General features: G+C 51.3%; 10 protein-coding genes across 10 annotated transcripts; 2 read left to right on the forward strand and 8 right to left on the reverse strand.

The window, feature by feature from the left end:
• Positions 1-21: 21 nt before the first annotated feature.
• Positions 22-809, reverse strand: AFUA_2G09140 (uncharacterized protein). The gene has a single exon (XM_750155.2). It carries the CDS (start codon positions 668-670, stop codon positions 146-148), a length of 525 nt encoding a protein of 174 aa, XP_755248.1. The 5' UTR covers positions 671-809; the 3' UTR covers positions 22-145.
• A 38-nt stretch (positions 810-847) lies between these two features.
• aah1 (adenosine deaminase) lies at positions 848-2,471 on the reverse strand. Its single transcript, XM_750156.2, has one exon. It carries the CDS (start codon positions 2,094-2,096, stop codon positions 1,032-1,034), a length of 1,065 nt encoding a protein of 354 aa, XP_755249.1. The 5' UTR covers positions 2,097-2,471; the 3' UTR covers positions 848-1,031.
• A 259-nt stretch (positions 2,472-2,730) lies between these two features.
• AFUA_2G09160 (L-threonylcarbamoyladenylate synthase) lies at positions 2,731-4,032 on the reverse strand (the record flags this gene model as incomplete). The annotated part of the gene is made up of 1 exon (XM_750157.1): positions 2,731-4,032. The coding sequence occupies one exon, from the start codon at positions 4,030-4,032 to the stop codon at positions 2,731-2,733; it is 1,302 nt and encodes a 433-aa protein (XP_755250.1).
• Positions 4,033-4,607: 575 nt separating this feature from the next.
• Positions 4,608-8,130, reverse strand: AFUA_2G09170 (putative DUF814 domain protein; the record flags this gene model as incomplete). Its single annotated transcript, XM_750158.1, has 4 exons — positions 4,608-6,276; positions 6,328-7,907; positions 7,970-8,038; positions 8,098-8,130. 4 exons carry the CDS (start codon positions 8,128-8,130, stop codon positions 4,608-4,610), a joined length of 3,351 nt encoding a protein of 1,116 aa, XP_755251.1.
• A 102-nt stretch (positions 8,131-8,232) lies between these two features.
• Positions 8,233-9,515, reverse strand: AFUA_2G09180 (coatomer subunit zeta). Its single transcript, XM_750159.2, has 2 exons — positions 8,982-9,515; positions 8,233-8,912 (listed from the first exon to the last, which is right to left on the reverse strand). The coding sequence occupies exons 1-2, from the start codon at positions 9,344-9,346 to the stop codon at positions 8,672-8,674; spliced, it is 606 nt and encodes a 201-aa protein (XP_755252.1). The 5' UTR covers positions 9,347-9,515; the 3' UTR covers positions 8,233-8,671.
• Positions 9,516-9,688: 173 nt separating this feature from the next.
• On the reverse strand, positions 9,689-13,105 carry AFUA_2G09190 (uncharacterized protein). Its single transcript, XM_077804130.1, has 2 exons — positions 11,472-13,105; positions 9,689-11,403 (listed from the first exon to the last, which is right to left on the reverse strand). The coding sequence occupies exons 1-2, from the start codon at positions 12,115-12,117 to the stop codon at positions 10,127-10,129; spliced, it is 1,923 nt and encodes a 640-aa protein (XP_077660293.1). The 5' UTR covers positions 12,118-13,105; the 3' UTR covers positions 9,689-10,126.
• Positions 13,106-13,241: 136 nt separating this feature from the next.
• Positions 13,242-14,044, forward strand: AFUA_2G09200 (60S ribosomal protein eL30). Its single transcript, XM_750161.2, has 3 exons — positions 13,242-13,461; positions 13,526-13,680; positions 13,840-14,044. Exons 1-3 carry the CDS (start codon positions 13,389-13,391, stop codon positions 13,930-13,932), a joined length of 321 nt encoding a protein of 106 aa, XP_755254.1. The 5' UTR covers positions 13,242-13,388; the 3' UTR covers positions 13,933-14,044.
• Positions 14,045-14,361: 317 nt separating this feature from the next.
• AFUA_2G09210 (60S ribosomal protein uL16) lies at positions 14,362-15,484 on the forward strand (the record flags this gene model as incomplete). The annotated part of the gene is made up of 3 exons (XM_750162.2): positions 14,362-14,524; positions 14,764-14,939; positions 15,034-15,484. The coding sequence occupies exons 1-3, from the start codon at positions 14,480-14,482 to the stop codon at positions 15,482-15,484; spliced, it is 672 nt and encodes a 223-aa protein (XP_755255.1). The 5' UTR covers positions 14,362-14,479.
• Positions 15,485-16,251: 767 nt separating this feature from the next.
• On the reverse strand, positions 16,252-19,359 carry AFUA_2G09220 (uncharacterized protein; the record flags this gene model as incomplete). Its single annotated transcript, XM_750163.2, has 2 exons — positions 19,083-19,359; positions 16,252-19,005 (listed from the first exon to the last, which is right to left on the reverse strand). The coding sequence occupies exon 2, from the start codon at positions 18,043-18,045 to the stop codon at positions 16,252-16,254; it is 1,794 nt and encodes a 597-aa protein (XP_755256.1). The 5' UTR covers positions 18,046-19,005; positions 19,083-19,359.
• A 5-nt stretch (positions 19,360-19,364) lies between these two features.
• Positions 19,365-22,111, reverse strand: AFUA_2G09230 (putative ATP-dependent RNA helicase (Hrh1)). The gene is made up of 2 exons (XM_750164.2): positions 19,866-22,111; positions 19,365-19,804 (listed from the first exon to the last, which is right to left on the reverse strand). The coding sequence occupies exons 1-2, from the start codon at positions 21,975-21,977 to the stop codon at positions 19,451-19,453; spliced, it is 2,466 nt and encodes an 821-aa protein (XP_755257.1). The 5' UTR covers positions 21,978-22,111; the 3' UTR covers positions 19,365-19,450.
• Positions 22,112-22,162: the final 51 nt, after the last annotated feature.

Here is a 22,162-nt window from a genome sequence, read left to right on the forward strand (position 1 = left end):
GTAACGCCCGTAAATGACCTTCAGCACTAACTGCTTGCCATTGATAAATTCTCCGCACATAATCAACTATAAACAGGTACAAACGCTATCATGAATCATAACCAGCAACCACCACAGGCTCCAGAAGCATAATCCCAACGAGAAATCAAACATTCTCCATCTTATAAACCTCATATGCCACCTCTTCATACGGATGCGCCTTCTTCAACGCCTCAACCGCCTGCAGCATTATCGACCGTCCCAGACACATAATCTCCACCTTCATTTCCTCGACAGTTTCCAACTGTCCAACCGTTCCAATGGCAGGATTCGCATCCCCAGAAGGCAGAAACTGTCCTTGCCCGGGCGTCTGGAACGCGCACTTGCTGTACTTGCCTCCGGGGAAGGTACCGGCCCCGGTAGCGAAGATGGCCTCTTTGCACTGTTCGAGGTGCGAGTGTGGCACGAAGAAAATGAGCTTGTAGCGGTCGGGGACTGTCGTAGACATTGTTCTCTTATAAGGACGGAATGGGGGTCTGGCTGCTGTTTGGGTGGTGGGAAGAGTGGTGGGATGACAAGCTGTAGAAAGCGGGGATGTTGAGACGAGCAGTAGAGGTTGAACGGAGCGGACTGACTGAAAGAGCGTCTTGCTGGCTGCTTGTCTAGCCAAACTGACTGCTTTCAAGCTCATCTGCTACTGCAGTGAGAAGTTGTGTAGCGAGAGTCGTAGTTAGATGGCTGCTGCTGATGATATTGTCGGCCACTATACTTAGCGGTATTGTTGTTTGCTACTTAAGGAATTGATGACATCAGGTGACAACTGAGGGCGTGGTTAAACAATATCGAATAAACGTTTCACTGAATAGACATATTACTTTAATTTTCTTAAGCTTGGCTCGAGTTTAACATGAGTACCTCCATTTTTACTGTATCAGTTGAAAAAAAGGGGCCAAAACATATCTTTATGTTCGCCTCCCCATATATACACAGTATACATCTGCAACTCAAGCATCTCAACAGCGACCAGCCGTAAGTCATCTTCTCGTAAAGTATCAAGCAACGACAGTATGTTTCTGTACATGGTCATCAATGCGCTTGAGTAGCTCAGCTTTCCTCGCTTCATCAATCCAACTCTCATTGACACTATTCTCAGCAATGACCCTCCACTCCAGGATGGAAAGCTGAAACGCCTCCTGAACAGCGCAGTAGTTATCGAGAATATAGCCTCCAAAGTAAGCCGGATCATCGCTATTGATCGAGAACTTGACCCCGGCGTCCAGGAACTTCCGAATGGGCACTTGTTCCACCGACTGAACGCACCGAAGTCGCACGTTCGACAACGGACAGACGGTCAGCATAATTCCTTCCCGAGCCACCCTCTCCATCAGCTCCGGATCCTCGACCAGCCGAATCCCATGGTCGATACGCCGGGCCCCAAGCTCCAACGCGGTACTGATATACGTCGGATCGCCCTCCTCGCCCGCATGCGCCGTTAAGCGGATACCCTTACCCGACGCGGAAGCGTAAATCTCGCGGAACATGTCCTTCGGCGGCCCAACCTCGGACGATGACCAGCCGAGACCATGCACAACCCTACTCTCGAAATGGTTGCTGGCAAGCGCCAACTCATACAGCTTGGTGGCGGAATCGACTGGCAAATGACGCACAAAGCACAGAATCAACCGGGTGGACAGACCTAGTTCCCTTTCTGCTCGCTTGCACCCAGCCGTGAAGCCGGAGACGACGGTCTCGTAGTCAATGCCGCGGGCCTGGTGGACCTGCGGGTCGAAGAAGACCTCGGCGTGGTGCACGCCGTCCGCGTGTGCTTTCTGGAAATACGCCCAGGCGAGTTCCTCGAAATCGGACTGGTGGTGCAGCACGGACATGCCATGGAAGTAGAAGTCGAGGAAGTCGTTTAGCGATGTAAACTCAGCGTAGCGGGCTCTGAGCGCTTCGACTGAGGCGTAGGCTGGGTGGGTTGCTGGGTTTGGTAGTTGTATATTGTTTTTCTCTGCCAGTTGGAAGATCAATTCAGGTGTGACGCAGCCTTCCAGGTGGACATGATGCTCGCACTTGGGCAGGCCATGCAGGAAATCGTGCAGTGGTGATTGACACATTGTTCAATGCCGATTATCTGAAGTAAGAAAAGCGAGAACAATGCGTCAAGGAGGGGAACTCGGACAGCTCCAAAAGGAGACAGGACCTGAGATGGTATCCCTCTAAACCAATTTATGAAAAACCCAGTACCAACGGGTCGTGGGTCAAATCTGGTTAAATGATTGATAGGCAGCTGTCGGGCTTTCCGAGCAAGTGAAGTGGCCGTATTGACTCATTGGGGACCACTATTATCCTTCGATCTGCAAGAGGCGTGACTGATAAGAGATTACTCTGCGAGTATTAAAGTTCTATCAAGCAACGTGCAACCAGACAGGTGGAGCTGGACATTGTTTTCGCTGGGAATCTCAAGAGCTTGTTCACTATCACGAGTCTCGGAGGTTGCCGACAACGGAGGAATCGTCGGAGAAGGCCTTTGATGTTTCCATGGATCTACAAGGCAATAAGCTACAACTCATCTGCTAGAAGATAAGGTCGATTAACGTCTACAAGTACCTCTGTATTTTCATCAGTGCTCCTTAGCTATGCTGAATCATGTAAATTCGTAAGTCCATTATAAGTCACCAGTCAAACTCCAGACCCACATCTTGGACAGAGTAAGAACCAGAACCAGGTACCACAGTCTATTTCCGATCATTATAGTTTTAGCACAGTCCCAGCAGCCTTCCTGAGCCGGTTCATCACGGCAGCCGCGAGGTCTCCCTGAGAATCCGAAACACCCTCCACGTAGATGACATCCACCTCCATTTCATCCATGGCTCGCAAAGCCGAGAAAAGTCCCCGCGCGATAGACTCGATGTTGTCTCCCAAGTGGCAGTCAAAGGCCGCCCTGGCGATCTCGCGATTGTTAATCCTGCCCTTCACAGGCACAGAGAAGCACACCAGGTCATCCACCAGGGATGGGATAGGTTTCAACGTCTTCTGGATGTCCTCCTCTGATACTAGACCCAAGCCTCGCTTCCATTGCCGAGTTCGTACGACACCAATCATATGTGCCCGAATCGCAGTATCTTCCAAGTCCTTGTACACATACTTCGCGATCTCCTCCTCGCTAGACCCGGCGCAGAATAATACTACACGCGCCTTGGGCGAGTAGTGCCGGTATTTCATGCCAGGAGCCCGAGGGACCTCCTTGACGTCGAGATTGCCATCATGATACGCGATTTGGACATTCTCCCATCCAGGAACTGTCCTTAGTTCCTCAATCCCGACTCCGCCTGGCCTCAGTATGGCCGGAGGTTTGCTCAGCCCGTCGACAACCGTACTCTCCACTCCTACCCCACAGGGGCCACCATCGAGTATCAGATTGATCCGCCCCTCAAGGTCATGATAAACGTGTTCAGCCGCAGTAGGAGAGGGCTTCGTAGACGCATTAGCCGAAGGAGCCGCGAGCGGCCGGTCCGCAACATGGATTAATAGGCGCGCCAGCGGTGACGCAGGCATACGCACACCAAACGTGGTCAAATTCGCGGTGACTTCGTCAGCGAGGAGCGACCCAGACGGGTTATGAAGGAGGATTGTGAGCGGACCGGGCCAGAAGCGCTCAATCAATGGCTGGTAGATGGCAGGGATGGTATTTTTCGCGGTTCTCGTTGTGCGCGTGGGACTCGACGACGCCGGGTTGAGAAGTCGTTCTAGCATCTCTATGGAATCGATATGGACAATCAATGGGTTGTCTGACGGCCGCTGTTTAGCCTTGTAAATCCCCTGCACTGCAGCACTCCGTGTTGCATCAGCTCCCAAGCCATAGACCGTCTCTGTAGGAAATGCAACAGGTATATCGCTCGTTCGGAGAAGATGGGCAGCCTCTTCGATCGCCGAGGATTCAGGCGTCTTCTGGCTGCGTTCGCTTGCCCACCATTCTGCGAGTGATCGGGTCCCGGGGTCTTCTTTGTTTAGTCGTCGGACCGACAAAATTCGAGTCTCTCGTGGCGTCATGATTGCGGTAGTCGTGCTGAAGAAATGGGCCAAGCTGCGCCGACAGCCGCCTGCGACAAGGCGAGACGTGATGGACACCAACTTGGGCCGTCTGGTTGTGATGACTGGGGTCTCTGATCACCAGCAGACAGTGAGAAGATCAGAAATCTGCCCGAGGCGTCAACAATGTTCGAGCACCAAATTTATCAAAAGATCGAAGGATTCTAGTCAACCGCGGGGTGACAATGAAGAGGAGAAATTTGAGGGTCTAGTGGGGGCATAAGGCGCAAGTACCGCGCTCCGTTTATTTATGCGATGAGTATATTGTCGATTGGCTTGTCCTCGTGCCAATCCCTTCAAGGAATTAATGAAGCCAAGATTTGCACCTTTGTAATGCTTTTGGTATAGAACTGACGTCGTCGCCTGACGATCTCAAACATGCTTCAAAATTTCTCCAGGAATGACGTCGATCCGCATGACTAAGCGACTGCTTCGACATGCGCATACTATAGCCACCAGTAGTATATACTTGAGTATTCAGGACAGCCGGTCAAAACTGATATTAGTTCTTAACAGACATTCGAATATCTCAAGATCTATTTTTTCTTTCCACCTTTGCCTCCCTTGTTCCCACTGCTACCCCCTTTCCCTTTGCCCTTTGCGTCACTTCCAGTAGCCCCTCCTCCAGTCATAATGCGGACTTTTGGAACAGGCACAGTGTTAATGATCTCCGTATCCCTCCATGCCTTAAAGAGCTCTCCTTCGCGTGCCCTTAGCTTCTCTGCGTCAGCTATGCTGATACCGGCTTCTTCAGCCTGCTCCTTTTTCACCTTTCCGGTGGTGGTTTCTGCCACCCACCGGCCAAGGATCTCTTTGACGGCCTTGCCTTTCTTTACCGTGCCCGGCTGTAACTTGACACGGTACTTGTAACGAACAAGCGCTGCCCATGGAGCACAGATCGGAATGGCGGCAAGGATTTCATCTTCTGGGCGAGGCGTACCAATCAGAGCGGGAATCCAAGAAAGGTCTGCCGCCTCTGCTGCCGCAGTCTCTTCATTGTAATCATCAGCTGCACCCTCATCAAAAAGCGCTTGCCGTCTCCGCTCTGCTTCTGCAGCGCGCTCATGTTGCGCTTTCCGCCGCTTTTTTGCCGCCTCAGCTTCTCGTTCGCGCTGCGCTTTCGCCGCGGCGGCGGCAGCGGCCTTCTCAGCTTTCGCACTCTTAGCGCCTACCAGGCGAAGGGCAAGCTCACGCTCCTCTTCATCCTGGTGGGCATATTTATCCGCCCCTCTTTTGCCTTTGCCCTTCTTTCCCTTTGCTGGCGCTGGCGCTGCTTTCTTCGCACTTGCCGATTTCACGGCTGCGGGTACACCATTCGCTGTTTGTTTAGAAGTCCGGTTGGCTTCTTTCGAGTCAGCGGTGGGCTCGAGTGATCCTTCTTTGCTGAACTGGCTTGGTCCATTTGTGTCTTGAGATGTTGCCGCTTTCTCTGCCGGAGACTCCGCTTCCTCTGCTGCAGTTGTTCGGTCGTGCGCTGCCCTCTCTTTCTGAGTGGTTTGTGCCGCCTCGCCCTGGTCTTCAGATCCGTCATCCTCTTCAACTCCCTTGGGCTCCGTTGATGTACCCTCTTGCTCTGTAAAGGGTTCAGATACACCCCGCTGTAACGGGTTCCTCGGCGGAATGGAGTCCGGGTTCACTTCTTCATCTTCTGACTCCGAGCTAGACTTGCTGTCTTGCTCAATTGAACGGTTCGCAGCACACTTATCTGTCTCTGCTGGCCCCAATTCTTGCGCCACAGATTGCTCATTGTCTACAATCTCCTTCGCAGTTCCGCCTTCCCTCGCCGATGGCTCTGTTGGAGTCGCATCCTCGAATATGTGAATTTTGTGATTCTTCAAACTGTTCTTGCTGATTTGGAACATGACTGCAAACCCAAGGACTAACTGCGACGGGGCGAGAAAGTTCTTTTCACCCTTGATCTCGAATTCTCCCGTCGGTAGAAGACCGCCTGTGGTGGTTTTAGTCACCTGGTTTGCATTGACCCACCATGCTGCCATGACTGCTTTGGATTCCCAAGCACTCGATGTCGCAACGCAGAGGTTCCCTGCTTGTGAAAGTGTGCTCGGTGGTATAGGTGCATCCGGTGTCCCTGGTCTGTTTTTCACGATCATCGGTCGAGCGCCTTCCAAATCTGCATGCACAAAAATATCGCCTTTCTTGAGATGGCGACGGTATAGTAACTCGCTCTGCATAGCGTCACGGCCACTACCAAAGTTAGATCACAAATAGCACGGCAGAGACAGAAGTACCACATACCCCAGAACCAAGTAGCCCTCGGACGAGATAAAGAACAGGAACTTCTCGAACCAGAAAGGTTTCCTGGCTGGACGAAGGACCTGTTTCTCTTGCTTGAGGCTCCGTTTAAGATCCTCGGTCACTTTCTTCTCATGGCTCTTGAGCGCCTTGGTCGACGACTGTGCCGTCTTCTGTTCTTTCACCGCGGCAATTTTCTTCTGTTCGTAGTATTGAGTAGCATTCGCCCACGGGGAAAGCCCGAGATCAATGTCGATAGTCAGCATTTCAGAGGCTTTCCGAGCTGCTTCCTGCTCTTCGCTTTCAGACTCCTCCTCAGATTCATCCCAGAAGAGATCATCGGCTGCATCCTGCTCCCTGCTGGCTTCCCCAAGGACCAAAGTGATGGTGTTCTCGTAGAGTTTTAATGGCAATTTGATGATCCGGGCAACAGGATTGCCTCGGCCCTGCTCCATCTCGATCAGACGGGCGATCTCTACCCAATCCATGCCTTGAGCAATCAGCCCATTAACAGCATCCATTGCCTCCTGCACCCGGTAGACGTTGTCCTCGATCGCAGCCGCTTTACGGACATGTATTTCCTGTGCCTCTTTTAGGGCACCGAGCCGCTTCTCATGCTCCTGCCTGACAGCATCAAGTTTTCTCTTCGCCGCCTCCTCGCGTTCTGTGAGTCGCGCTTCCAGCTTCTGAGTCTCCAGCGAGGAGAAGTACTCGTCCACCGTCGCGTTAAAAGTGCTGAATTCGAGGATTTTAACCTCCGGATTCCCTTCAAACTGGCGAGGCCTAAAGGGATGGAAGTCTTCGTAGAAAAGTCCTGCCTTCTCTGACGGATCCCCAGCATCAGCAGTAGACTCCGCAGATGGACGTTTATCTTCTTTCGCGACGATATAACCTGGATGATCTTCCTTCGCCGAGAGTTTGATCGTCACACTCTGAGCCTCCTTTAACACACCATTGACCTGCTCCATGAGAGTATCATCCCCCAGAACATTCTCTAGCGGCGTTGCCGGATCGACCTCCTTGACCGCGAACGCATGATCGAGTAACAGAGGAGGATACTCCGGGAATCCTTGCGACAAAGCCTTCCGCAGGACATCGACGTTTTTCTTCTTCGACTTCTTTGGCGCTGTTCCTTCCTGCGCGGAAGCCTCTTTCGCTTTCTCCAGCGTCTCCTTAATCCGTTCAAACGTGATCTCAGGCACACCATGGTAATTCTGCTTGTTTGTGACCGTGTACTTGAGTCCAACTCTCATCTCCTCCTCGCCCACTCCAGCAGGAACCTGACGGAAGAGCGTGAGAATGTTGTACTCGCGATCAGTGATGATGATGTTGCCGCCGGCGAAGAACTCGAGGAACATGTGGTACATGCCATCGCTGAAGGAGAAGTCGATGACGCGGTCAGTGCCAATCTGCTCGATAGATGTGAGTCTCCGCGATTTGAGGAACTTGCGCATGCGGGTCACGAAAGGAGAGGGGGCGGTTGCTGTTGCGCGCGAGTATTGGGTGACATGGCAGCGGAAACCTGAGTCAACGACGAGTTGCTTGCGGTTGTCGGGTTTGGCGAGCTTGAATAAGAATATTCTCTAGCGAGGAGATCAGTATAGATCGATCATCTACAGTATTTGTTCTGATCGACCTGACATACCGAGGAAAGGTCGTATATGTTCGAAACTCGAAGGTTGACCAGCTCCGAGGCGAGTTCCTGGCAAATGACCTGTCGTCGTGTGAGATTCTGCGCATTCAGCATGGCGGTTTGAGCTGCGAGGGACGTACCTTGACGTCTAGGGATGAGAATCGTTGCTTCATTTTCCTAGGCAATTGACCAGGGACTCCTGGTAGAGTTGATAGCTGGAGAAGATGTTTTTAACTTTGAAACTTTCTGTTAAAATGTGTGGGAAGACGTGACGTATGCGGGGCACCGTAAACCGATCGCTTTCGCAGCTTGGCCAGTATGACCGATTTTCGTCTGCCATAAACTGGAGACTTCAATTCAAATCCTCCTTTGACATACTGATGAGTTTTTTCTGAATCTAAAGACTAAAGGTACTTGGTACTGACGGTGTGAGGCCGCTGACAATCGCCTATGTGTACCCTTCTAATCGTCAAAAATCGAGAGAACTGGTGTCCAGGCCACTTTCCCCGCCATGTAACAAAATGGAGTATCTCTATCGAAACCTCAGATCTGGGTAAGTCGCTATCCCGAGGCGAGAATAGAAGAGAGTAGGAACAAGTCATAATGCAACAAGTGCGCGCACAAAACCACGCCAGGACCAGCCAGAAAGCAAAGAATCAAGAAAGAAACAGGTGCACGCCCATTATATGATAACAACCAGACAAAACGATGCAATTACATCTGCCGTAATCCCTCCGCCAAACGCCTCTTTCCCAGTTCCCAAGCATTGAGTAGACCTTGCTCCGACAGATCGATGCTCTTCAGGTTAGGTGCATCCGGTGCTGGGGCACGGCTGACACGCGAAGCTACCATGACAGGATCCGTCTCGAGAATGATGCCATCATCAATAATTTCGTCAATAGCCAGCGCGACCAGGTCGTAGTTCTCGACGATTGTGCGTTTATCGGTGGCACCCCTGAAAGACCAAACGTTAGTTCTAACAATTCAGTTGAGCATGTAGCTGCCAAAACAGCCGAAATCGTACTTGAACAAAATTCCCAGGGCATCTCGCAACGATAGGACAACATTGTACAGCAAAACCTCGTTCTCATCGGCGCCTCCGACCACATAGATCATAACGTCGCTCTCCATCTTGAAGACGACCACCCGGTTGTCATACAGGATCACATCACTGGTCTGCTTGTTGGTCTTCTCAAGAAGACCCTGCTCGAACGCCTTTTGATCCTTCAGCGTTGGGTAGGGATTGGCGCCTGGGTAATCTGTTGCATTGGGGGCAGCACCAGCTGGGGGATGAGGCGGGGAGTAGTATTTGGCGAAGATGCGAGATCCATCATCAGCCGACATGAGCAGGACGGCATTGACGGAGAAGAGAGAGAGAGAACCGACCATGATGGGCGATGCTTTTCGGGAAAAAGCTCCGTTCAATTTATCAATCAATCGCCTGGTCCGAAGTCCAACATGAATTGCTATTTCCAGAGTACGGAGTACTGTCAAGCTGTCCGCAATTCGGATTCCGCTGCAACATTATTCCGGACTATGTCAATGTACGGAGTAAATGTCGAGGGTTGTAAGTCGACCAGCAAACAGTCGAAAGGATAAAGAGAGATTTTTCAGAGAAAATGCATCTAGAAAGGAAAATCTGGATCTATTGTATATCATGGTGTATTAAAGGTACTGAACTGGACCTGTAGCTGCGGGAACAAGCCTCTGAATCCACAGATCACTAATGAGTTGAAAATCCAAATATTATCAAACATTCTTTGTTAAAACTAGTATATCAGTCATATGTTCACGAAGGACAGTGGATCATAAAAGACAGAGAGTCTCATGGATGCATTTCGATAAGTAATGGCCGTCAACGATTGCAAGTGAATCATCCAAGACAAGAAGAATCTTGAGGGTAGCTATCACAGCCAGAATCAAGAACAAATTGCCCTCCTAGTATCGTTGGAAAGAGCATCTCAACAAATCAATCTTCAGTCGACTTCAATGTCATGGTAGGCATCATAAAAATAGGGTATACCTCAACAGGGTGACAGATGGGATGCAGAAGAGAACAACAATATTACACAGAAGCGGAGATATGAAACAATCAAAGTAAATAAAAAGAGTCAGTGCAAAAGTCATAAGAGAGAGCGGCCAGTCAGGAATGCAAGTCCCAAGTCCCGCTCATGTTTGCTGTTGTGCTGCGTCACCGGTGTTCGGACGGTTGAACCACGAGATCCAGCTTCCCCGGTTCGCTTTTTTCCGAGCTGCCTCCTCGTCCTCAGCCGCCTTTGTCTCACTGACCAGTCGTAGTGGGCGCAGTTTATTCTGAGTCATAACTGCTCCAGTGTAGTTTGTCATGCCAGTGCTGGAGCGTGGTGAATTGGAGGTCGCCCCAGTGGAAGCCGTATCATGCGGGTCACTGGTAACGCTGTTCGAGCTACTCATTCGACCCCGCTCTGGCTGGCTGGAGAGAGACGGCGCACGAGTACTCATGCTTGACATATAGCCTGGCCCTGAAAAGACACTCTGACGAGAACCAGGACCCATGAGAGTCGGGCTGATAGGCCCAGAGTTGCGTCCAGGATACATCTGGCCGACAACAGCTGCGGCTGCAACATCAGCCTGGTCTGATCGAGTGCGGCGATGGCCACGCTGTGCTCGATTGATAGGGATGCTGGGCGCTGTCTCGGGGTTTTCGTGAGCTGTCGGGACACTTGTTGGGGGTGGCATGAAAGTAGACGGGCGAGATCTATGTTGAGAACGGTTGGGTTGGCCAGCGACGACTGACTTGGCTCTTTGCAGAAAAGTCTGGGAAGATGAGTCATCCTTCTCTGGAGGTGTCGGGGGCAGGTCCTTTTCAGTTACTGAAGAAACCTGCTTTGCAGTAGTTGAAGGCTCGTTTTCGTTTTTGTCCAAGATGGTTTCGAAGCCGTCATGTTGCAGGAGACGACTGATAATGCGCTCAATGTACAGGGTCAGGGCCTTGTTCTGGTCCTTGAGCGCCTTGATCTCCGTTTCGAGTTTACGGGTATTGTCGGTTTCCGCTTTGGCATCCACTGACTCGAGCTCGTCAGCCAGAGAGCCCAATCCATTGCTGGGTTCCTGCCCCTCATCATAATCGGGGTGGGCTTCACGCATGAAATCACCTTTGGTGAAGTCCCCATTCAATGTCCGTTCGCTCAAGAGTAGCTGGTAACTCTCGTTGTCCTCCATCAGACGAGCGTTAGCCATCCGGGCTTCCAAAAGCTCCTTCTCCAATTCGCGTTGCCGGCCACCGCCCTTGTTTTCCATCTCCACGAGCTTGATTTGGGATTCAGCCAATTCGAGACGAAGAGACTCGATCAGTTTGTCCTTCTGCAAAAGCAGCTTCGAATTGTTCCGCGATGGGCTCCGCTCGATCTGGGATGAAGGCGCAAATTGCCCTTCCACATCTGGTGAGGACCGATTCAGGAAACTGGCTGTAATGACTGCGTCAGTGACAACTATTGGGGGCCGGTGGGACAAAAAGATGAGATGAATTACTCACAAGAGCGGGAAACATTCTTCTCGTTATCAGCATTCATTCGTATCTCTTTCTGAGCCAGCGTATCTTTCAAGCGCTGGATAGTCGCCTGCATTTCTTCCTCCCGGCTCAAGTACTGCTCCTTCTCCTGGAGCATGGCATTCCGCTCCGATTCGTGTGCCTGTTCTAGGTCTCGGATTTGGCGAATGTGGTCTCTGATTTCACTGTTGAGAGCTTCAATCTTGCTGTCCTTCTCATGAGCCTGGTCCTCCAGCTTGCCCTGCTCGCTGATGGCTTCGTCAAGGCGCATCTGCAAGACTCCAAGCTGCTTGCGATACTGCTCCGATGCGCTCTCAGCTTTCTGCAACTGCTCCTTCAACTCTTCAATCAGAGCCGCATTCTGGGCCCGGGCCTCTTCCTCCGACGAATCGGCCGCCACCTTCGGTACATTGGACATACTGAGGTTGGACCGACCAGGCTTCCGGGCAGCAGCGCGCGCAGAGACCGGAGCTGAGCCACGGAGGGAAGGAGATCTGGATAGACCGTTCGTAGAAGCACTGGGGGATCGAGTATGAACTCGCGACGGTGTTCCGTTGACTGTGTTATTGTCCGTGGTGGTGGTTTTGCTCCCACTGCCTGGAGTCCCAGGCTTGCGGGGGTTAACGGACATATTCACGGATAATGCGAACAGTCGAGTTTGAAAGTGACGTACGACAGACGTAGGAAATAATGTCTGAATAAGGCCAGTTGAAAGAACAACGAGTTCCAGTCCAGGAGAAGCGACGATGAAACGGCCGGAAATTAGCGATCAATTTAAAGGAATCAGCATATATAGTAGCGGTCAAAACACGGTGGACACCTAGGTAAGAGGGAGAGCTTTCGAATGGCTGGCGACGTCTAGCCACCCACCTAGAGACTCGGCACAAACAAGAATCAAGGAGGATAAAATTGAAGGAGAACCGAAGTCAGAAGTACCACGTTAGGGATCAACACAGTAGAAAATCAGAATGGAGAAATCTGGGGGTTGAAGACGGAAAAGTAGAGGGACGACAGTGTATGGAAACAGCAATAATACAAGCGATCGTCCTATCCGTTGCAGCTGCGTGTTGGGTTCCCCTACCAACGGCAGCCAACGCCTAATGGCTAAGTACGGAGTAGAACTAACCAACATGAGACCAACGCATGTTTTAACTATCCGACTACCTACCTTAATCTCAGAGTACTCTGTGTTCCGACTACTCCATACTGGAATACGGGGACAAAGACAGAATACGGGTCAAACCTGGCCCCTAACCTAGGAGCCAACACGAATTTTACGACATTGGAAAGCTTACTTTGGACAGAGGATAAAGATAGCACAGCATCCTTCGTACTCCGTACTTTCACTTTATAGGCAGTTCCTTACTGCGTGCGTGCAAAATCTAGGTGGCCATCTGTCAGCCTAAATTAGTGCATCCAAAGTGGTGTTTCCCTGCCACTCCAACTCGGATACGTATCTGAATCTTTGCCTCTGAATGTTGGTTTCGAATTTGGTTTCAAATCTCAGATGCTAGAAACTCGGTAAGAGCTCACGCGTGAAGAGTCGCAACTGAACGCGCCTGTAATAGTAGAATAAACGGACTACTTACCTCTCTAGAGGCATGCCCATAGGATGCACCTCAAATGGTTGGATGCGATAACGGAAAGATACCCGTAATTGGATTTCAGCCCCTTGTACTCCGTACGAAAACAGCGGGGTTACTCAGCAGCTTCTGGCGGAGCGGAATATCTCTGCTCCGGCCGGCACTAGGGCAAACCCACAAGAAAATTATCATGAAAATCAATCTGGGAAGCGCTTCTTGATCGCATCCCAACCTCGAAAACTTCGGCCGGAGCGCACTTTTCCAACCACCCCTCAGTCAAATCAAAAAGTTTCGTTCGACTCGAACAAACAGCGTAACGATGGCCCCCAAGAGCAAGAAGTCCGGTGATACCATCTCCAGCCGTCTGGCTCTGGTGATGAAGTCTGGAAAGGGTGTGTGACATTTCAGTCAAATTGACCATGGAGACCAAATCACTGATTGTTTTCACCCCTACAGTCACCCTTGGCTACAAGTCCACCATCAAGACTCTGCGTTCCGGCAAGGCCAAGCTGGTCCTCATTGCTGCCAACGCTCCTCCTCTCCGCAAGAGTGAGCTCGAGTACTACGCCATGCTGGCCAAGACTCCCGTCCACCACTTCTCTGGCAACAACGTAAGTCACAAGTGTTTCTGCATTGGTTTTTACTGCTATGCCCCGACGCTGGTTCTTCTCCGATGGAGGGAAGGCGACGCGGGAGCAGCCCTGAGAAGAAGCCGTATATCTGGGCTTTGGAGGGTAAATGACAATGGCTGACATATCTATGTATTACAGATTGAGCTCGGTACCGCTTGCGGTAAGCTCTTCCGCTGCAGCACCATGGCCATCCTGGATGCTGGTGACTCCGACATCCTCAGCAGCCAGTAGGTGTATTGCCTCGAACATTAGGTTCTTGTTATGTCTATAAATCCGGTGTTTTGAGATATTACGAAGCACCACTTAGATAATGACAGAATGAATGAAAGAAGGTCCGCACCTATCTGGAGCGACTGTACTCGGCGTAGTGTAGTAGCAACGGAAGTATGATGCAATACCTTGTTTTCAGTTCTACTTTTTCAGGAGTCAGAATATGCAATAATAGAGGAGCTTGACTCATAGAGTAAGCAGCTGAGTTTGTAATATCAGAAAGGCTTTCATGCTGTCTTCATAGCCATTCGGATTAATAGCTAGCAACATTACGATGTTAGAAAGCCTCCGATCTGACAAATGCGACATGGCGAGGACTGGATGTGATTGGCGGAGAGTGTAGGGTTTAGGGCTTTGCCACTCGTTAGCGGGAGTTGCTTGGAAATCAACGTCGAGACTTGCCCGCAGGCGAAGAATTCCCCCTTCCCTTTTGAACTCCCCGACACCACCCTTTTCGACAACCTCACCGTTCGCAGGAAGTGCAGTCAGCCCATTTCCAGCAGTCACAATGGCCCGTCGTCCCGCGAGATGCTACCGCTACTGCAAGAACAAGGTGCGTGCGATCGCTTGATAAAGGATCTGATTTCATGTGGGAGTTTTTCGTGTTCTGTGGATTTTGGATCGGGAAGCTCGCTTGTGGGGAGAGCGACAACGCCAACACCTGTTATGACAGGCGAAAGATCGAAGAGATGGAAATATATGCCGTCGCGGTTTTACTGGGGCTTGGATGGATTTATTGTTTTGATATGTGCTATGAGGAGGACGATTACTGACAGGATGCGTTGGATATAGCCCTACCCTAAGTCCCGGTTCAACCGTGGTGTTCCCGACCCCAAGATCCGTATCTTTGATCTGGGACGTAAGAAGGCCAGCGTCGATGACTTCCCTCTGTGCGTGCACATGGTCTCCAACGAGTACGAGCAGCTGTCCTCCGAGGCCCTCGAAGCCGCTCGTATCTGTGCCAACAAGTACGTTGATCCGCCATCCGCTCCGCACCCGCAGCCGCAGCAGCAGCAGCATCACCACACCACCACTTCAGTCCACTAACCATTGATCAAATAGGTACCTCGTCAAGATCACCGGTAAGGAAGGTTTCCACCTGCGTGTGCGTGTGCACCCCTTCCACGTCATCCGTATCAACAAGATGTTGTCCTGCGCCGGAGCCGATCGTCTCCAGACTGGTATGCGTGGTGCCTTCGGTAAGCCCCAGGGTACCGTTGCCCGTGTGAACATCGGCCAGATCATCCTGTCCGTCCGCACCCGTGACTCCAACCGCGCCGCCGCCATCGAGGCTCTGCGCCGTGCCATGTACAAGTTCCCCGGCCGCCAAAAGATCATCGTCTCCAAGAACTGGGGCTTCACCCCCGTCCGTCGCGAGGACTACATCCAGCTCCGCAACGAGGGCAAGCTCAAGCAGGATGGTGCCTACGTTCAGTTCCTGCGTGGCCACGGTCTGATCGAGGAGAACATGAAGCGCTTCCCTAGCGCCTACGAGAACCTGTCTCAGGCTTAGATGATTTCCCAGTAGCGTTAGAGAAAAGATGAAAAAAGACAACCCAATTTTCAGTTCCCCGTTTTCATGTTACCCCCCATCCTGGAAAGGATTTGATGTCATTTAGTGGTGCTCTCACATACGGCGGAGTTGATTAATCATGGATATTCCTCGGCTTGTTTCATCCCCGATCTGCTCAATCCGACTGTAGCGGTAGCGGTAGCGGAATGGACCACGACATTACGACATGTTGCATGCTGAATGTTTTATTACACCTATATCTACCTACTGTAGGCAACGAGTAATTGATTGGCCTATTTAATCAGGCCCCTCAGGAGATATCCACCCATCGTTAAGTCCGCTCCGATATAAGAACATTTAGAAAGTTGTACAAGATGCCATTATTCCAAGTAACATAAAGCCGAGAAAATTAACATGACAACATATTGTCAATATAAACAGACGCAACCCAATCGCCGTCGTCTCCCCGCCACCCTATTCTACCATACACCGTCTTGTAGCTGTACCCCTAGGACAAGATACACCCTCACCTCTGTCTGCGCCACGGAGCCAAGTAAAGATGCGAAATTGAACACAGACCCAAACACCATACCCAAGACAGGTGGTCGAACGAAACACGATGATCCAAAGAGATGCATGGACAGGAGTGGATGAATATGTATATATGCTGTGGCAAAATTGCAACAGCGCTTGAATTAGAATGCCTCAAAAACTATGATTCATATGATCGATGGACGCATCCGCGGGGGAGGATGACTGGAAACAGATCAGACATCGGCCCAAACCCCCATGCCAGCCGCGACAGGGGGTGCGATGGCGCTCGCGCTGTCGATGCTTCCGCCAATGTCCCAGTAATTCCGGCTGGAACTGGTGAGCGTTCGCCGACTGGAGAGAGCAGAGAGTTTTGTCTGGCTCGCGCAGCTTGAACTGGGTCGGTGGAGGTGTTGACGGAGCAGCGGGGATGTAATGCCTGTGGGCCCAGACTGACGTCGGAGCTGGGCTTGAGAGCGTGAATGAGCCCGTGCGACGAGGGGGTGGTGCTGGCGGATGATTGCCGCGCGTCGGGACGCATCCTGTGGGTGACGACGTGAGCATGCATGGGTGCTGTCCGCGTTGCTACCTCGCCGGCCGAAGCGGTTGCGAAGGTAGCGGAAAAGCATCATCACGTCCAGCTCGCGCTCCCAGTAATCCTTTTCTTGCTGGAGTCGTGTGGATTCGGGGAGTGGCTCGCGGCTTGCGTCCTCTTCGTCCTCGATGCCCCAGTGTGCGGCATGTTCTCTGCTGGTGGGATCGCGCATCGTAGGCGAAAATTGTGGTGACATCATTGAATCCTGACTGCTCATCGCGGTGTGGAGGGCAGGTTCGGCGGATGCACCCTGTGATGCAGCTTCATTCTCCTCTGCTAGACGGCCAAGTGGTATGCCTGCATACTCGTTTGGTATCTCATTCGTGACGTTGAGATATGTCGTAAAGGCGCCGGGGTGTTCGCAAAGATGGTGGACCAAGATGCCCAATTCGCGTGCGATCCGGTGAAGTAATTTGCTCTGCCAAAGACCTTGCTCATCCGGCATGGAGTCCAGCTCCCCAAGTGTCTTGCTCAGGTCGAGACTGTTGTCGGTTCCTGCTGATTTATTGTCTTCCGACCCCATATCTGGCAGCGACTCGCCCAAAATGACAGAAAGCAGAGAGTCGTCGATGCCAATCAAGTCCCGAATCACCTTTCGGGTGATGCGTCGCCAGAAGGACTCGTCCTCCTCAGACTCCTGGTGCGGTTGCAACGAATCTTCCTTCGGTGTCTCCAAGGCACCATCAGACGTGCCTGGAACAATGGGTCGAGAAGTCACCTGGTCGGTCTGCACACTGACCCGGCTATTGCGTCGGCGCCGTCGTGTCTCCCTTTCGATCTCTTGCAAGAGCGCCCGGCTCTGGTCCATTCTCCATTTCTCGATACGTCGCCAGCGATCATACTCCATATCAACCTGCTCTCGATCCTCTACCGTGTCCAGCTGACGCTGCACACTCGAGCGACGTCTCGGACGCACGTCACCCCGCCGGCGGGGATTGAACTGCTCATACTGCCACAACTGCTCCTGCACGGGCTGACTGGATGCATGGAAACTCCCCAGCCCATCATGAGTTGGAAGGACCGCTGGTGTGGACTGATTCAGCCGTGATGTAGACTCCTGCGTGACAGACGGAGCCCGGAAAGCGTGCAGACCATCGTCGAGGCTGTCTAATTCCGTTCCATCCTCATCCAGGGGCTCTTCAGCATCGCCCTCCGTGTTATCACCCTCGGACCCAAATATAGAACGGGTCGCTGTGTCAAAGGAGCCGAAATCGCTCAAGCGGGATGCTCCAGTTCTTCGCGGAGTGCGTTCAGTGGAGGTCGTGTGAGTGCGGGCGGTGGATGGTTGGGGTGGGGAGAAGAGCACCCATTGCGTGGATTCGTTCTCGTTCTCGAAGAGTGGAGAGACGGGAGAAGGAATATCAGGCTCAGGGACATATTGGGTTGAGTAGGAATTGCGACGGCGAGTAACTTGAGGGGGTAGGCGAAAGGCCATGAGTGATAAATACGTCGTAATCTCCGATCTACACAGTAGATAAGATAGAGTGGATGCTCCCCGCTCACAGTGCGTTGATAAGGTAGGCCGGGACCTATGTGATGGTCGGTATCTGAGAGTGGGTAGTTGTGAGAGAGGAAAACAGTGGAACGGAGGTTTATATGGACAAAGAGACCCAAGGAAGTAAAGGGGATGAAACAAGAAAAAGAGAAACAAATCGATAGATAGACAGATAGAGTGTCAGGTTTTCAGCCTAACTCGTAGTTGATGGTGGAATGATGATAGGTGAATGATCCACGGAGGTGAGCAGATCAGCCGTCACTGGTGGGATTTCAATGCTGCGGGGGATCCAAGCCTGTTGGTGGTGTGGATTTGATGCGAGAATAAAGATGTCAAATAGATAACCAGAGGAAAGAAATAATATACTGATACAAAAAAATGGATGAGCGGTTTAGAATCTGATAATGTTAGACAATAGAAAAGCAAGAATCATCCTACAGAGTAGTGACAACGCGACTGGACTGACTGTTGGGGAGAACTGCGGAAATGATGCAAGGATGGGGGGTCAAACACCACCGTTATGACAATAACAACAGGTAAGTTTCACTCAAGTCACAAGACATGCAGATAGCCAGAGTTTACTCTGTACCTGGTTTAAGGTATAGACAAACCATATAGTGGACCTAATTGTTTGCTTTCTTCAATGTGAACTATTTACAGTAAGACTTTCTTTTCAACTTACCACAATTACCAGCTTCAGGGGAAAATATATGTAACAATGAGACTCATTATGCTGAAGCCCAACCATATCCATCCATGATCAGCTCAGCTGACAACTTGACTCCAGTAACTATTGCCAAATATTACATATTACACTAATCTTCAACAGAGTACGAAAGATAGGTAGTCGATAATGTAATTGTCCTGGAGATAACAGCACTACCACCGCCAATGAAGTCGCTGTTAGAGGATGTTAGTACAGTCCAATTCCAAGCCGTACTGCCTGATTTCTGAATCACGACATATGAGCACCATACCATACAGCTGTCTTTTCGAGCAAGGAGCAAGGAGCATCGAATACGAAAGTCCTGATTGTCAAACAGGCTAAATGGCGGTCATCTCATCCATTGGCCGATCTCACTGACATGTCATCAATTCGTATTGGACTCGTCACTAGCTATTTCATCGCTGCAAGTCTGTGGCAAGAGTGTATTAGCGATGTGCCGATGCTCTCGGAAGGTCGAAAGTTGTCGGTGCTGCAATGCGAGAGGAAACAATTTTGTACACCTGAGTTTATTACCGAACAGATACGGGGCACATTTTGTGGTCTGTAATGCAGGTGGGGGTATATTCTACCATCAGGTATATACATGTCTTAGGGCCAAAGATCCATCAGACAACATGATCATAATGCTCCCGTCAACGCGTCCCCGACCCAATCCATCTGCACCGCGCTCACTCCTCGTGCATAACTGCGATTCGTAAACACAAACTCATTATACATGATAGCCTCCACTTTCTTGCCGAATAAGACGCTGGACGGGTGGATGGCCACCGTCTGATTCCCGACAACGGTCCGATAGCTGCCATCCGGGACGAGGCGGGCCGTGTTGGTGGAAAATCCCCGGAGGAAACTCTGGAGAATGAGCACCGGTGAGGGCTCGCGAGTGGCCGAGTTGGTAGAGCCGTTGCGAGAGTCGCTGGCGCTGGGAAGAAGCTTTGCTTGTCGGCATTGAGCGGTGAGTTGCTTGCGGACATCCTGTAATAGTCAGAGTAATTAGTCAAAGAGCGTTAGACGGAGACGAATAATGACAACATACCATCACTGACTGCATGGCTCGATGAGACACCATGTGCCGTTCGGCCCAGGCCTTTCGGTCCGTATTTTCCGCTGCATACGCTTGCACAGTGGCAAGCATGGTGAGGTGATCGCCTTCTCTCCGATACAAGTCTCGGCGCGCTTTTTCTGCCTCCTCCTTCTTTTCCTCCGATGTGGTGTTGAGGAAGATGTTTTCTACACTGAGACAAGAGATGATGTCAATGACGTCCAAAAGACATCCTTCTCCATGTTCTGCTGCTGCTAAGAGGACACGCCCGAGGGTTGGCGTAAGAGGCAGCTTAGCGATGTGCAGCCCAATCGAGCTGATTTTCCCGGATTCCTCGAGAGCATCGATGCTTAGCAGTTGAAGAAGCGCTTTCTCCAACGACTCGCGTGGGGGTCGTGTCAAAAACGGGAAGCCCATGACGTCGTCAACACCGCGGGCTTTCATGTTGAGCAGGGCTTGGCTTAGATCGCATCTGAGAATCTCTGGTGTATTGGTCTCATCAAGCGCTAGATAGTCCTTTTCTGTGTAGAGCCTGTAACATTGTCCCGGCGCTTCTCTACCAGCACGACCTTTTCGCTGAATGGCGGCGGATTTGGAGATGGGCTTGACCAAAAGAGAATCCAGCCCTAAGCGGGTACGGAATTGTTTGATCTTTGCCTTGCCACAGTCCACAACGAATCGTACCCCGGAGACAGTCACAGAGGTTTCTGCAATGTTGGTTGCAAGGATGATCTTCCGCGTGCGAGGAGGCGCGGGAAGAAACACCCTTTGTTGAGCGACCTGAGGAAGAGCCGCAAATAAGGGAAGTACTTGGACCTTGGGCAACGCAGGATCCATTCCAGCTGCGTACTCGTTGACCAGATGTTCTAAAGCTTCGACCGTTTCTTGGCCTGTCAGGAAAACAAGGATATCTCCCGGCATGGGCTCTTTATAATGAATCTGAAAGATCACCTTCAGAGCGGCATCCACAAAATCATGAACAGGCGCCGGGGAGTAGATCGTTTTGACTGGAAACTGACGACCTTTTATATGGCAAACAGAAACCTTGTCCTCGCCATTCGCTTGAGGAGAATCCTGCTGATCATTGTTCCCCTTTGTTGTCTTAGTATCTCCTTGCCCCTGTAGACCCTCCTTGAAGAAATCAATTAGACTCTCCATATCAGCTGTGGCACTCATGACTACGACCTTCAGAGGCACACCACCTCGCCCTTCCTTTTTACCCGAAACCAAGTTTCTCAGGAACCCCAGTACTAGATCAACATTGACACCACGTTCGTGTACTTCATCAACCACAATCGCACTGTACTTCGTCAACGAGGGATCATGCAGCATCTCCTGAAGGAGCATTCCCTCCGTCAGGAACTTGATTCGCGTACTTGGCGACGTGGACGTATCAAACCGCACCGAGTAACCCACTTTACTCGCCGGTGATGAAGAACCCAGCGGCGTCCCCATTTCCTCAGCTACACGTCTCGCCAGCGAGATGGCAGCCACTCGTCTCGGCTGTGTAATGGCAACACACCCTCCAACCGTCAATTCCTTTTTAGACCCATTATCCTGAGTAACCGTCGCTTTGGTCGGACGGCACCATCGCTCATCGACCAAGAACTGAGGAATCTGTGTACTCTTTCCGCTACCCGTTTCACCGACCAGCAGCATCACGTCGTTTACACGGAGTTTCTGTCGGATCTCATCGCCGTGAGGGAAGATGGGGAGGTTCTTGCGGGTTTCGTACAGCGCCTTGGCCTTTTCTCTCAGGGAGGTAAATTTATGCTTTGCTCCTTGGGGCGCTTGGTTCTTCATCTTATGCTTTTTGTTCTTGGAGTGGTGGTATGTGCCATTTGCGACGCCGTTGACCGCATCTTTCTCATTGGTGTCGCGCGAGACTGGCTCGGACTGCGTTTCGTTTGACGACGGGGATTCTTGCGACCGTGTATCTGAAGGCCACTCAACCTTTCGCTTCTTGCTTTTCTTCTTCGGGTGGTCTGTAGGCTGGTCTTTTCGTTTGACTGGCTCGGAGCCTTGAATTTGTTCGGCCTCAGGGACTTTTTTAGGGACGGGGGCGTCGTCCGAGTCGTCGAAAACGATACGTACCCTTTCGGGCATTATGAGCCTCGTATGCGATCTCTTTTGCTGGCAAAGAAAATATTAATAGTTAACAGAGTACCTGTCTATTGAGAACAAGCACAACAATCGCAGTCTAATGATTATCAAGTCCCGTGCATGGAGGTGATCGGTGGAGTTCCCGAAATTTTTCTGCGGGAGAGCCTTATCGATAAGCCAGCTACCTG

This window comes from Aspergillus fumigatus, chromosome 2 (assembly GCF_000002655.1).
Source record: "Aspergillus fumigatus Af293 chromosome 2, whole genome shotgun sequence".
NCBI classification, from domain to species: Eukaryota; Fungi; Ascomycota; class Eurotiomycetes; order Eurotiales; family Aspergillaceae; genus Aspergillus; species Aspergillus fumigatus.